We start from the raw sequence: 14,283 nt of genomic DNA, 5'->3' as shown, positions 1-14,283 counted from the left end.
AGGTCACGTAAACTCCTATGAGGCCACAATGGTGATGTTGATGCTGTCTGCTGGTGAAATTGGGGATGAAATGGCTTCCTGAGCTTTCCCACTGACCTATTAATCTCTCAGAGTGAAGGTTTAGGAGTCCCACTTCCTTGACAAAACAGAAAACTTGTTCCTTCATTCTCCCTGCCAAAATTAGGAAACTGAAAGTGCAGATACCTGAAGGAAAGCTCCTTCCCTTTCAAGTGGCCTTTCTCTTGATCTCCTTTTGAAAAGACCCCTTGCACATATCCTGCGCATGAGCTACAGCTGTGAGCAGGCCTGACCCACGCAGCACCCTCTCAACAGGAGAATGAACCTGCCCTGCCGAGGGTCGCTCCTCTCACCCAGAGTTTCTCCCTACAGTGCTGTGGGGAGCTCCCTGGGCAGGCTAAGGGCTCATCCTCGCAGACAGCACAGTCACTGCCCCGGGCTCACAGCAAGCTGAGGTGCAGGGACACTGTTCTGAATCACAGCCCTGCACAGACCTAGGTGTGCTCCCTGGCTTCACACCCCGAAAGCCACCCCTGGCAGAATGGAGCTGCACACCCTGTCCCTCTGACAGTTTGGTAGGGAATCCCTGCTCTGAAGCATCTCCTCCTCTGCCTATGCACTGGATGTGCCAGCAGAGCGATCCTTAAAAAGCCTACCAGTTATGGGATGGGAGGGGTTCAGAAGACCCCTCCAGGAAGCCCCTTCAGTAGCATTGCCCTGCAGCCAGAGACTTACCATGTCAGGGGCTGTGAAGATTTCTCCCACAAGGAGCTCTCCTCTCTCCTCCCACTCCACACTGCCTTGCACTTCTCTCTGCCTTCTCTCCTCTCATGTCAGCAGCAGCAGGCAGTGCCCAGAGCCCTACTGCTCTTTGCAGAGGAGCTGCTCCTGCACACAGCTGTCTCTGGGCAGTGCTGCCCAGTTACCATGAGCTCCCTCCATCCCCAGAGCTTGGCCCCACTCAGGAGCAGAGGCCCAGCTGAGCTCATGAATTTCTCTGTCCCTTGTGTTCCCTCCTCCTGGGAAATGTTCACTCCAATAAACTAAAATAATCACTGATGGTCCCTCTCTAAGCACTGAAGGAAGACCGATTCCAGCATTACAGATTGTTTCATCAGAGGGTGGCTATCTGCAGGAGGTGGAAATGTCCCACTCTGGAAGCTCCGATGCCCATCTCTTACCTAGACAGGACACATAGAAAGGAAAAAGAAAGGATTGACACCTGGTTCAGGTGCTGATTCAGATGAGTCAGTCTGGGCATCTCAAGCCCATTTAGAAGCCCCTGGAATGCAGTGGCATTCAGCTAACTCCTGTGAACTCCACAAACACACAGCAGGTGGGATTCCTTTTGCCCAAGCTGAAGTGTGCACCACACAGATGTCTGCATGGGAGCTCCTTGTCTAAGCTCCCATTGTAATCACCTGAGATGAAGGGTGGGAGTCAGTTGCTCACACACAAACACCTGGTGACATTGGAAGAGACAGAGGTGGTCCCAGGCACGTGCCAGTGTCTGCTTGTTCTCATGGAGCAACTGGGAGACACACATCCTTCTAGAGCATGAGGTGGGGGTCAGCTGGAGAATTTCCTTGGCCATCTCAAATGACACTAGATGCCCACTACTGTTAGAGCACCCCTCACTATGATGCTGAGACACATGGAGATGCCTACAGTGCAAACTGCTAATGTAATTCAGTGCACACACTTGATGTAATGACATAGAAACAGGCTGGCAGGGCCATGTCAGATGCCTGGGGTTTCTACCACAACCACATGGATGGAACCTATGGGAAAACCATGCCCCTTTGGAGTGGTTGCTGGGCAGACAACACAGGTTATCTCAGGCTTTCCCACCTGTGCCCAAACAACTGAATCCCACCACTGCCTTTAGGCAAAGTCCATCCCGACTGCATTCAAGCGTGCTGCATAAATGGGAGGCACATCACACCAGGGTCTCCACTCTAGTCTCTGCACTCTCAAACACTTCTTGCTCTTCTCTGACTGAACCTCTTCTCACCACCAGATGATATGAACAGGGACTGGGCTAATGATGACCTCAGGGTGCCTGGATCACAGGCTGCACAGGCCCAGGGACGTCTTCAGTGGCACCTTGTCCTGCCTGGATATCGCTTCACCTCTGTCACAGGCCCCATGGTGCTACAAATCAGCTCATGCAGCCAACCGCTCTCCTGGCATTCCTGCACAGCCCAGCTCTGGTTCTGCCTGGCCTTGGGCACTGCAGGTCTTTGCCCTCTTATTGAGAACCTCCTTGCACCATTACATTGCCACCTGCTATCTATGCCAGCATGGCTCTGCTCTGAAGTGGGGCCATTGCACACACAGTGTCTTTGTCTCTTGGTAACAGGTTTCACCACAACCAGTCTGCTCTCTGTGCACAGCTGGTGCTCTGCAAACCTAATACATGCAAATGTATGCAGCCTGGGGGAGAAGCAGGAGCAGATGGAGATGTACAAGCTTTCACAGGTCTGAAAACATCATTGGAATGACTGATATGTGGTGGGATCACTCATATGATTGGAGAGCTGTGCTTGTGGGGTACACTCTCTTCAGGAGAGACTGTCAGAGAAGATGAGGAGGGAGGATGCCTTCTGTGTGAAGGGGCAGCTTGGATGTGTGGAGCTCTTCCATGGGAGAGGCAAGGGTTTGGGTGAGTGCTTGTGGGTGAGCATCACAGTAGGGGTGACATCATGATGGCAGCTACAGACCACCTAATCAGGGTGAGCAGGTGGATGCAGTCTCCTTTAAGCAACGTGAGCAAGTCTGTGGATCACAGGCCTTGTTTCTTTTCACGGGGACATTAATCCCCCTGACATGAACTGGAAGGGCAAACAGCAGAGTGCAAGCAGGCCAGGAGTTTCTGGAGGGCATCAAGGACAACTTCTTCACATAGCTGCCAGATGGGCCGATGTGGGTGATGCTTTCTTGTATCTGGAAATTTCAAAGAAGGAGGAACGGATCAGGGATGGGATAGCAGGAGAAAGGCAACTGTTAGATCCATCTTCCATAGAGGCCACAAGGGCAACCTGGGGAGCTGCAGGCAGTTCAGCCTCACTTTGGTGAGGAGTGAGTCATGGAATGAACCCTCTCAGATCACATTTCTGGGCACATGAAGGAAAAGAAGGTGTCTGGGAACAGTTAGCATGGATTTACCCAGGGTAAATTCTGCCTAACCAACCTGATTGCCTTCTATCATTAAAAAAAACCTCTATTTGTGGATGGAGAAGAGTAAGTGTCCTTTACCTAGACTTTAGCAAGGTGTTTGACACTGTCTCCCACAATATTCTTGCGTGCACGTTAGAATGTTACAGTCTAGAAGAGCAGACAGAGGGATGGGTAAAAAGCTGTTTGGATGACCAGCAGCTCAGAGAGCAGTGGTGAGTGGGTAGTATTCCTCCTGGAGGCCAGAGAAAAGTGGAGTACCACAGGGTTTCTCCAGGAACTTGTCCTGTCCAACAACTGTATTAGTGACAAGGAAGAGGCAATACTCAAGATGCTTGTTGACGACCCCACACTGCAGAGGGGCCCAGCCATATCCTTGAGGGCTGCCACTGAGAGGGACCTAGACAGGCAGGAGGAATGGGCTGTCAGCAACCTCATAGAATTCAACAAAGACAAATGCCAGGTCCTGCACCTGCGATAAACCAACACCCCACAGTGTCACATGCTGGGGCCTGAGGGCCTGGGGAGCAGCTCTGTGGAAAAGGACGTGAGGGTGCTGGGGGACAGGAGTCAGAACATGAGCCAGCAGCGTTCCCTGGCAGCAAAGAAGGCCAGAAGCATCGTGGGCTGTATGAGCAGGAGCACAGGCAGGAGGTTAAGGGAAATGGTGATCACCTTCTAGTCAGTATTCATTAGACACCATCTAGAACACTGCATCGAGGTTTGGGTTCCCAGAACAAGAAAGAGGTTGATAACTGGGAGCGAGTCTGGCCGAGGGCCCTCACAGTAGTCGAGGAGCTGAAGCACTTGTTCTGTGAGGAAATGGGGCTGGTTCAGCTTGGAGAAGAGATGGCTTTGGAGGGATCTCATAGCACCCTTCCAATGGCTATGAAGAGGTCCTCAAGAAAATGGAGCCAGGCTCTCCACCAGGGTGCACGGTGGGAAGACAAGAGACAATGGGCATAAGTTGGAAGATGAGACGTTCGTGCAGGAGATAAGGAAAAGCTGTTCCTCTACAGGGATGGTGAAGCATTGGAAGTGGTTGCCCAGAGAGGCTGTGCAGTGTCCTGCCTTGGAGGTTTCCAAGACCAGACTGGCTGAAGCCCAGAGCAACCTGGCCTGACCCCAGAGCTGACGCTGCTGGGAGCAAGGAGATTGCGCTAGAGACCTCCTGAGGTCCCTTCCACCTGAAGGAGTCCATGGTTCTTCCCACTCTCAATCTTCACTTGTAGATGTCAGGGAAAGCATGCAGGTGCCCTGTGACAGTGGAAGCAGGCCAGCTTTCTTGTCCTCCTCCACTCAGAAGTATTCAGATGCAGGGCTTCGTGGCAGGAATCAACAAGATAGACCTGATCAGTCCTTTCCTTCACTTTCAATTTCCTTTTTTTCCCCCCGCCCCCCCCCCCCCGCAAGTCTGTCTCTTTTACCTCCCTGATCCTGTCCCATACAGCCCATCCCACCCCTCCTCACCCTTAACTCATTGGCACTGCTTTGGTTTGGTTTGGTTGGTTGGTTTGGTGGGTGGGTTTTTTTTTTGTTTTTTTTTTTTTTGACGCAGAGGAGTTTTGGTTGCGAAGGATCTTGAAAAACTCAGGTGATTCGGACAACAGACACCTCATGAAGATTTCCAAGAGAAGTGTCAAGTCCTGTGCCTCAGTGGGAATAACTCCATCCGTAAGGAGAGGTTGAGGGACCTGGGCTTCTTTAGCCTGCTGAAGTGGAGGCAGTAGGATAGGAGCCTGTAACTGCTCGAAGGGTGGTTGCAGAGATGATGGAGTTTTTCTTATATAGAGAAACAGCATGCAAAGGAGATGCACAAACTGCATCTTGAGAGGGTCAGAGTGGACTTCAGGTCAAAAGAATGTCACTCCTAGCGTAGTGCTGAGGTGCAACAGGTCACCCAGAGGGAGTCTGTGATCAGCCCCTGCCTTTGTGTTTCAAGGAAAAGCAAGGGAGGACAGGAAGACATCAGGAGAAGTGGGAAGATCGTGGGGTGAGAGCAAGGTGGGGAAGCAGCTTGGGTGTGTACAGTCTGCAGGGAAACAGGCACAGGCATGGGAAAGCATAGGACAGCCTGTGGTGGAGATGGCTGAGGGCACTGCCAAGGCTGAAAGCTCCCAGCACAGCTAGGTCTTTGTCCTTTTGGCTATGGCTGGTGCCTCTGACACAGAGGCCCACAAGAAGATGTCATTCCTTAAAGCACTGTGGCCTTGCTTCCTCCTTGTCCCTTGGTTGCCCAGGAAGTGCCCTATCACGGTCCTGCACTCGGCATTGTGCACCCCACGCGTACACTGCCCACAGGAAGAGCCCTGAGCAATGCAGGATGGAAAGCATCACCCTACCCAGGGGCTGGCTGTCAGAGCCTGGTCACTCTGCTTGATAACACACATCGAGGTTGAATTGGCATCACAGCCACCCTCACATTGCCTTTGCCTACCTGCAATCAGCGCCTCCAACTTTCGGCTCTAATCAGCCCCTGGGGAGCCTTTGTTGATATAGACCCTCAGTGAGACCCATTAATGCTCCAAGAAACTTAGGATTTGCTTCTTACTTTAACTCCCTCAGAAGTTGCTTCAGCCTCCTCTCAGCATCTGAAGTTGATGGGCTCAGCACCAAATACACTGGAGGGGTTATTAGAATGCAAATACCGCTAAGGAGCCATGCTTCTTTCCATAATTTTCTTCAGTTTGTCAGTTCTTGTGTGGTTAATTGGAAAGTTTGCAGCAGTGTATTGAAATTAGGCAGATTTCAATGAGCACCTGAAATGAAAGATGTCTGCTTCTTAAGCTTTCTTGATTCTTCTGTTTTCAGAATAAGTCATACCCACATTCCCCAATTCATACTGAGCCACAGTGTCTCCTAATGAAGTCAGAGCATGTAGGCAAAGCAGTGTTTCTGATAGGAGACGTGTATGGAGAATCTTCCTGCCCAGCTCCCCAGCCCTGCCATTGCCCTCATCAGCCACTGGGGACTTCACATCACTCTTGTGAAAATCCAACCTTTTGCCACTCAAGGCTGTAGCTGAATGTTACAGCTCGTGTGCACCAATTCCCACCTGCTTTCCTTCGAGAACTAGCTGCAGACAGACACAGAAGGTTTTGTCTTAAGAGCAAACAAAGAAGAATAAAATTTGGAACATTTTAATAAAAGATACAAGACACCCCTCGACTGTATGCCAAGTCCAAGCTGCCTGCAGTGAGGTCCACTGCCCACAAGACATAACCTTCCTTGAAATGTTTTCAAGAGATAGATTGGAAGGGATAGACCAAAACACAACAAAGGAGGTGGCTAAAGAGACGATGAGACTGCTGAAAGACGAGGCAAGCTTCAGACCCCCAGCAGCTCAGAGCAGCAACTGGAGAGTTGAGAGGTACCTGAATGCATAAAATGCAAGGGGAAAAGGAAACCTGAGAAACTATGGGGAGTGCCTAGGCCCAGAGAGTCTGATGCAAAGATGACTTTAGAAATGATTAATTTAATTAGGACATGTGGAAATATGTGAGAGATCATTGAGACTACATCTACAGCCTAATAGAGCAGTGGAAACACAAGGTCAAGGGAAGATCGATATTTCTTCTCCTGCCATTAACACCCTTCCTGAAGATTTCCACTCTTTCACCATGTTCATTGAAGTAGACTAAAATAATCACCAATGCGCCATCTCTAAACACTGAAGGAAGACTGATTCCAGCATTACAAATTGTCTCATCAGAGGATGGCTATCTGCAAGAGGCGGAAATATCCCAGTCTGGAAGCCCCAATTCCCATCTCTTAACTAGGCAGGACACATAGAACAGGGCAAGAAGGGAGCTCATTGACAACAAGGAGGAGGCTGATCTCACTCCAGGCCTGACCCCATCAGTGCAGATGTCTCTGTCAAATCCAGGTCTCCCTTTCTCATCTGTGGAGGGAACTAAGTTGTCTCAGCTGAGTTGTTTTGAGATACCTTTCCTAATGACAAGCTAAGGGCCTGCAGGAGCCGCCTCCAAAATTTCCAGCACCATATGGCAACACAGCTACCCCAGGGCATCTCAGGCAGCAAAAGCCTCTCTCTGTGGTCAAATGAATCAAGCCCCAAAAGTAGAACCTAGTCATAAGTTGAGATCTTCTCAAAAGATAACTCACTGCAACAATTGACAAGAAATCCTCTTTTCCAAAACTTCACACAGTTTTTACCATTGCCATATATTTTTTCTTTCTTATGAATTGGCAGCACCATGTTCATGCACTACAGGAAGAAGCCTGTCTATGCGAGTGAATATATCGATATCAATATATATATATAAACACACACGCATTATTCATCAAAATACATTTCCTACCAACACTCGGAATGGAGAAACTTTGTTATCAGGAACTGGTGTATTTAAACTGTCATGTTTCAGCTCTCTTCTTCTGCCTCTCTGGCCTTCTTCCTCGGCCTCTTCTCTCTTTACAGAACTCTCCAGGGAAAGATACACTGAATCACAGCACTTAGGATGGACCAGACCTCTGGACGTCACCTAGTCCCAGCTGCCCTGGTCAATGCAGAGGGAACTAGATGAGGTTGCCCAGGGCCTCCCCCCACTTATGCATTGTCCACAAGGGTGCTGAGAGTGTGCTCCATCCACTGTGCAGGCCATTCATAAAGATGTTAAGCAGTCCTGCCCCACATGTTGATCACTGAGGGATGCCACTAGGAACTGGCTGCCACTTGGAACTTGTACCGCTGATGACAGTGTTTCAGCCTGATGGCCCAGCCAATCTTCCACCTGCCTTCTGGTCCATTGATCCAGGGCAGAGCTCAACAATTTGCCTGTAAGGAGATTCTGGGGGACTGTGCCAAAGGCTTTGCTAAAGTGAAGGTTCACAGAATCCCCTGCTTTCCCCTTGTGCATGCAGGTATTCCTCTGATAGTAGAAGGCAATCAGGTTGGTCAGGCATGGTTTCCATTTCCCCTTGGTCAACACATGCTGCCTCTTCCAGACCTTCTCCTTCATATGCTTGGAGATGGTTTCCAGGAGGATTTGCTCCATCACCTTCCCAGGAACTGAGATGAAGATGACCAGCCTGTCGTTCCCCAGATTCTCCCTCTTGCCCTTCTGGAAAATGGCTGCAATGTCTGCCTTTTCCCAGTCATCAGGATCCTCCCTGATTACCCTGACATTTCACAGACAATTGGGAGCAGCGTTGCAGTGACTGCAGCCACCTCTCCCTGCACCCTGGGTTGCTTCCCATCTGGTCCCATGGACTTGTGTTTGCCCAGTGGGAAAGCGTTCTCCCCAGCTGCATCATCCTCTGCCATGGGTGAGGCTTTGCTAACACAGGTGCTGCCAAAGGACTTGGGAGACAGGGAGGCCTGGCAGTAGACAAGACCAGGAAAAGACAAGGTAGAAGAGGCAATGAGCTCCTCAGCCTTTCCCCTCTCTTTGTCACTACGTCCCCTGCCCCACTGAGCAGGGAGAACACATTTTCCTTGGCTGCCTGCCTTGTGCTGCCAACATCCTTGTAGAAGTCCTTCAGATTTTCCTCCCCATCCATTCCTAGCTCCAGCTCCAGCTGAGCTTTGCCTTGCCTAGCTCCATCTCAAACAAGATGAAATCCTCTCTCCTGCAGTCCAGGGCAGTGACTGTGTTATTCCTTTTACTACTTCACCATCTCACGGTCACTGCAGTGACAGACAACCTCCAGATTCACATCCCCATCCAGCCTGAGCTTCAGGCAAGAAACCAAGGGGAGGATGGCACCATCTACTTGGAGGCACAAACTACAGAGGTAGAGAAATCACATTGCAGAAAAGCCTGCATTTCTCCCCTCACCACTGAGGGGATCCAGGCAGTGGCCTTTAAGGTGGTTAAAGGTGGATGCAAGGAATTTCCGTTGTAATGTAGATGTGCCTGAGGCAGTGCCTCCCAGGCTGCCCTTACATTCAACGGGGAGGAGGAAGTATTCACCTGCCTTCTTTTAGATGGTCACAGAAAGCACAAAGGACTCCTGTCCCAGAGACATTTGCTCTGTGCTTGAAATGGGGCCTGAGGTCATAGGCTTTTTAGAGTAATTCAGGTTGAAGGGACCACAGAAGGCCTGTAGTGCAACCTGCTGCTCAAAGCAGGGTCAGATAGAGGGTCAGAAATCAAAGAATGCCCCTGCCAAAGGACTTCTGGGGGTGATAGAGAAGGAGAAGACAGTAGAGGGTTGACAGGGTGATCCCATGGACAAAAGGCTTTCCTTTTTCCCCTTCTCTCGAGAATGAAATGCTCAGCTCTCCACAAAGAAGAAGCTGGGACATGAACTTTGCCACTAACATGGAGGTGGAGAAGCTCCTGAGTCCCTTACAGACAGAGGCTGGTGCAAAGGCCACCACCTCAATGGCACCAGACCCCCAGGCATGCCTGCCTTGTTGCTGGGCACCCTGCAGCCCCAGGCAGGAGGTGTGCGGGAACAGAGTGGTGTCTGCCCCCTGCAGCCCTGGCCACCCAGCAGGTGTGGTAGGGGACCCTGCTCCTCTAGATGAGACTGGGCTCTGCTGCATTTCCCCAGTGTGGAGCCTGCGTCACCTCCAGCTGGGAATACAGCCCAGCAGAGAGGGCCAACACGGGAAACACGATCTCTGTTCCAGGGTGTGATGAGAGAGGGGAGGGCAGAGGGGGATCTGCTCATGCCCTGGGCACTGATTCTCTCCCTGAAGCCGCTACAGCCCTGCTGATGCCCTGTAGCCTGTGAGTCCACGAGATGCGACTGCAATCTGCTCTGGCTCTAAAGATTTCTCAGCCCTTCAGACCCAGCATGCAAAACACCGGTCTGGGGACACCTCAGCAGTCAAAGGGCCTGAATGCCTGGCATGTTCCTGAGAACGTTTCTGTAGCATGCCGGCACTGGTTTGATTCCTGTTGTCCATGGAGCAGAGACTCCTTTTGAGGATGAACTTGCTCACTGTGTGACTCTGAGGACAGGCTTGACCAGGCAGTACAAATGTCAGCAAGGCCTCAACCCCACAACAGTGTCCCCTGCCCAGAACTCTGCCTTCCAGCCCTTTCCTCCTAGAGGATTTGGTTTGGGAGGGACCACCAGAGATCTCCAGGACCATGATCTGCTCTGAGCTGGGCTAATTTGACAGTTAGATCAGGTTGGTAGGTGCTTTCTCCAGGAGAGTTTTTATAGATCTCCCATCCCCTGCTCCAGTGCTGCTCAGCTACCATGGTTATTTCTTTATTTTTTCCTTCAACTCATTTGAAATTTGCTTTATTGCCTCTTCTCCTTGTTGTCTCTTGTCCTTTCCTCCCCTTGGTCCCCAGACAGACCATCCCATCTACTTTGACTGAGGACAGTCACAGCCTCACCTCCAAGCACAGCCTTACTGGGATCTCCTGGGACCACGCAGGCAGTCTGTGGTGGCCAGCTGCAAGCAGAGCTATGCACTGCAGATCCCTACATGGTCTCAGAGTAGAGTGTATGGAGATATAACATGACCCAGGGCAGAGCCTGTGAGCCAATGCCAGGGTAGCACTGGGGGAGCAGGCGTGAGAAGAGAAGCCCTCCAGCAGCTACTCTCCGCACCTGAGCAGGGAGTGATGCACCCGGTGGTGCTCTTGAGAGAGGATGGTGAAACAGGACGGGGGGGCTCTGTGAACTGCAGTGTTGGGCACTGACCATCTGTGATGGGTCTGGGAGTCCTGGCAGGCGGTGCCAGTGCCTGCAGACCCTGAGAAACCCCCGACCCTGCTAGCAGCAGTGAGTCCCCTCCATGATTGTTGGGAGCTTCTGGGGTGTCATGGCTCCCATCTCCCTCCTGTCCCTGTGCTGACTCAGCCCTGCTGCCCTCCATGTGGCCCCATGGCCCCACTGCACTGACACTGCACAGGACAAGGTACATTCAGGGGTGGGGAAATGTCCTCCAGGCATGGTCTCCATGACAGTCCTCAGTGCTCTGTTCCCCAAAGCCCTCCTGAAGCCTCCCACCAGTCCACAGGTCCTGCACAGTCCTGATTCTGGCTCCTGGGGTTAGCAGAAGGCCATGCTCCACGGTCTGCTGGGATCTGAGCCCAAAGGGAGAGGCCAGGCAGGACTGGCCATTACCCCCATACAGGTGCTGCGGCCAGCAGGCAGACAGAGCAGGTCACATTCAAAGATCACATCTCACCAGGACTGTGGGGAATGGCCACTGCTGGAAATGGCTGGTATGAGGGTCTGGGTCTGGGTCTGGGAGGAGTTTCCTGGGGCAGTTTCTCCCCTCTGTTCATGCAGCAACAAGCTGGGCTGCATCTTTGCACTGAGGCACCCTGCTTGAGGGCCCCCATGGGAGGAGGATGGTCTACAGGCCCAGGAGATGGCCCCAGGACCTCCTCTGCATGCTCCATGACAGCCCTGCAGAGGACCCAGCAGAGGGCTCATCCTCCCAGGGCTCACAGCCGGACATCCGGTCCTCCAGCTGGACATGGAGTCTTGTCTGGGGGTGACTTTTGGGGTAAGGACCAGCACACAGGGTGGGGGAGATAGATTGTGTGAAGGAGATGTGCTGGGGACAGGGCGTGAGGGACAGCAGCAAACTGATATGGCTCCCAGGTCCTGCTTCCTTCAACGCAAGCTCCCACAAGGGGTCCCAGCCTTCTTTTTGGTGCATCCCTTCAGGAGGGATGATGGCACTAGGAGCTGGGAGGGTGGGGAGCATTCATCCTTCTTCAGCCGCTTCTGAGGCCATGTGGAGAGCTAGGACAACAAGGACTTCTGGCTCTGCACCATGAGCTTGCTTTAATGTACCCACACTCTGAACATTGTCTTGGATTAAAAGTTGGCATTTCTCTCTCCAAGACAATTTCAAGGCCAGTTCCACTTCCTTCTCATCTCTCCCAGTCCCTCCTCTGATCTCGCTGGCCATTTCTGCACGTCCTTCCCTGCTCTCCCCACTGGGCACCAAGCTGACAGTGCTGTTCTGCAGAGTGAGCAGGCTGGGGGGCCACAGGACCACAGGGTGACTCTGCACTGGCTGTGCTGGTCAGGGTGGGAGGCAGATCCAACCAAATGTGCATCACGGCCTCTAATCCCTCCAGGGGTCTGCAGATGTGGTAAGTGCTTGGAGGGGCTGTGGAGTATTTCCAAAGCTATTAGTTGTGTCCAGGTGCACCTCTAGATCTTGCCCCTGGTATTTCACAGAGGGTGACATGTCACTCTCCAGTCTCCCTTCCCCATACCAGCTAGGTCCCAACTGCCTCTCCTGGGATTGCAGAGTCCCCTTTTGCCTTTAGATCGCTGCGTTTAGTGCTTTACCTTTAAGTGACTCCACCTTGGAGGATCTCTCCCTTTGTAAGGTTCCACTCACCGCCCATGCCAGGCACTTGCTGTCCCAGGAGATGCCCTGTGCTCTCCTGGCACTTCCAGATTGCCCTCCAGAAGGATGGACATCTGACACTGGGCCTTAATATGTGGGACAGCTGTGGGTATGTAAATCAGTGACCATTCATCCCCTCCACTGTCGCAGGACACCGACTGGTGAGTCCTAAAGCCAGTCCTTGGTCTCTAAAAGATCATTACATGATTATGAGCTTTTTGTTCCTGAACCCATGGACAGTCCTGTGCAGTAGGCCCTTCTGGAGTACAATTCCTTGGGGCTATTCTTGCCACCAGCTTTGAAGGAAGCGCAGCCTTCAGGCACTACACCAGGAAGAACATATTTTAATACAGATATACTGTGGGGGAGTCAGCTCTGACCTAGGTTTGGACACAACTTTATGTGGGCACCACGTGAGACAGAGCAGTCTCAGTAAAGGTAGAATGAACCCAAGCATTTGTGCAGCAACATTGATAACAAGTACTACTAGTAATAGTAATAATACTCATGACAAAAATAAAGTGAACAAAGCTCAGTCCTGGTATGGGACGCAGGGGGAGTCATTTGTGGAGAGCAATGGCAATTTTACCACTGCCAAAAAATGTCCATGAAATCACTTTCCTCAGGGCATCTTTCAGCTCCTTGTTCCTCATGCTGTAGATGAGCGGGTTCAGAGTTGGAGGCAACACTGAGTAAAGGACAGCCACCAGCAGATCCAGAGCTGGGGAGGAGATGGAGGGGGGCTTCAGGTAGGCAAACAGGTCAGTGTTGATGAAGAGGGAGAGCACAGCCAGGTGAGGGAGGCATGTGGAAAAGGCTTTGTGTCGTCCCTGCTCAGAGGGGATCCTCAGCACAGCAGTGAAGATCTGCACGTAGGACAGCACAATGAAAATGAAACACCCAAAGGCTACACAGGCACTAAACATAAGAACCCCAGCTTCCCTGAGGTAGGAGTCTGAGCAGGAGAGCTTGAGGATCTGGGGGATTTCACAGAAGAACTGGTCCACTGTGTTGCCTTGGCAGAGTGGTATGGAAAATGTGTTAGCAGTGTGCAGGAGAGCATTGATAAAACCACTGGCCCAGGCAGCTGCTGCCATTTTGACACAAGCTCTGCTGCCCATGAGGGTCCCATAGTGCAGGGGTCTGCAGATGGCAATGTAGCGATCATAGGCCATGACTGTGAGAACAGAATATTCGCCTCCTAACAAGAAGACAAATAGAAAGACTTGTGCAGCACATCCTGAGAAGGAAATTGTTGGGGCCCTTGCGGTGCTTCAGAACAATAATCTATATGAGTTATAGAGTATGGAACTAACACTGTTTAGGATTAATTGCTTAGCACAACTTGCTTAGCATTAGTAGCTAAATTTGCTGAAGCCTTAGGCCTCAGGCTATAGCCGCTGCTACATGCTTTGAAGTAGTCCACCAAGGACACTGGTGCAGCTGGAAATGATACATCCTGAGAAAGTACAGATAAACTAGCAGAAGCCAGTGGGAACCAAGGTTAAGGGCTAGACAGTTTTGCTAAATAAGTAGCAAGGTACAAGGCATGACCGCTGCGTGCGTGATCGGTGCTATGATTGGCTACCTGTGACATAATCTGTATGAACCACCAATCAAGGGTCAAAGCGCCGCATGCCTCCACCTATAAGATGGTCAAATTGCTGAATAAAGTTGGAATTGAATCTGCATTCTGTGACTGCATATGATTCTTTCCCGTCACTCCCGCGGACCGCGACATCTGGCGACCCCGACGTGATACTGCGGAGGAGAAGCTGGCTTTG

At 51.5% G+C, this 14,283-nt stretch overlaps 1 protein-coding gene across 1 annotated transcript in view; it reads right to left on the bottom strand.

The window, feature by feature from the left end:
- Positions 1-13,638, bottom strand: part of LOC136993050 (olfactory receptor 14J1-like) — a gene marked incomplete at its 5' end in the record, with an annotated part of 76,864 nt that extends 63,226 nt beyond the window's left edge. The window contains 2 exons of the mRNA XM_067303069.1: positions 12,491-12,687; positions 13,117-13,638. Of these exons, the coding sequence (XP_067159170.1) occupies positions 12,491-12,687; positions 13,117-13,638 (719 nt within the window). The remainder of the gene's footprint in view (positions 1-12,490; positions 12,688-13,116) is intronic.
- Positions 13,639-14,283: the final 645 nt, after the last annotated feature.

This window comes from Apteryx mantelli, chromosome 11, assembly GCF_036417845.1.
Source record: "Apteryx mantelli isolate bAptMan1 chromosome 11, bAptMan1.hap1, whole genome shotgun sequence".
Lineage (NCBI taxonomy): Eukaryota > Metazoa > Chordata > Aves > Apterygiformes > Apterygidae > Apteryx > Apteryx mantelli.
Note: the sequence above shows the minus strand (reverse complement) of the source record. Positions and strands in the feature narration are given on the sequence as shown.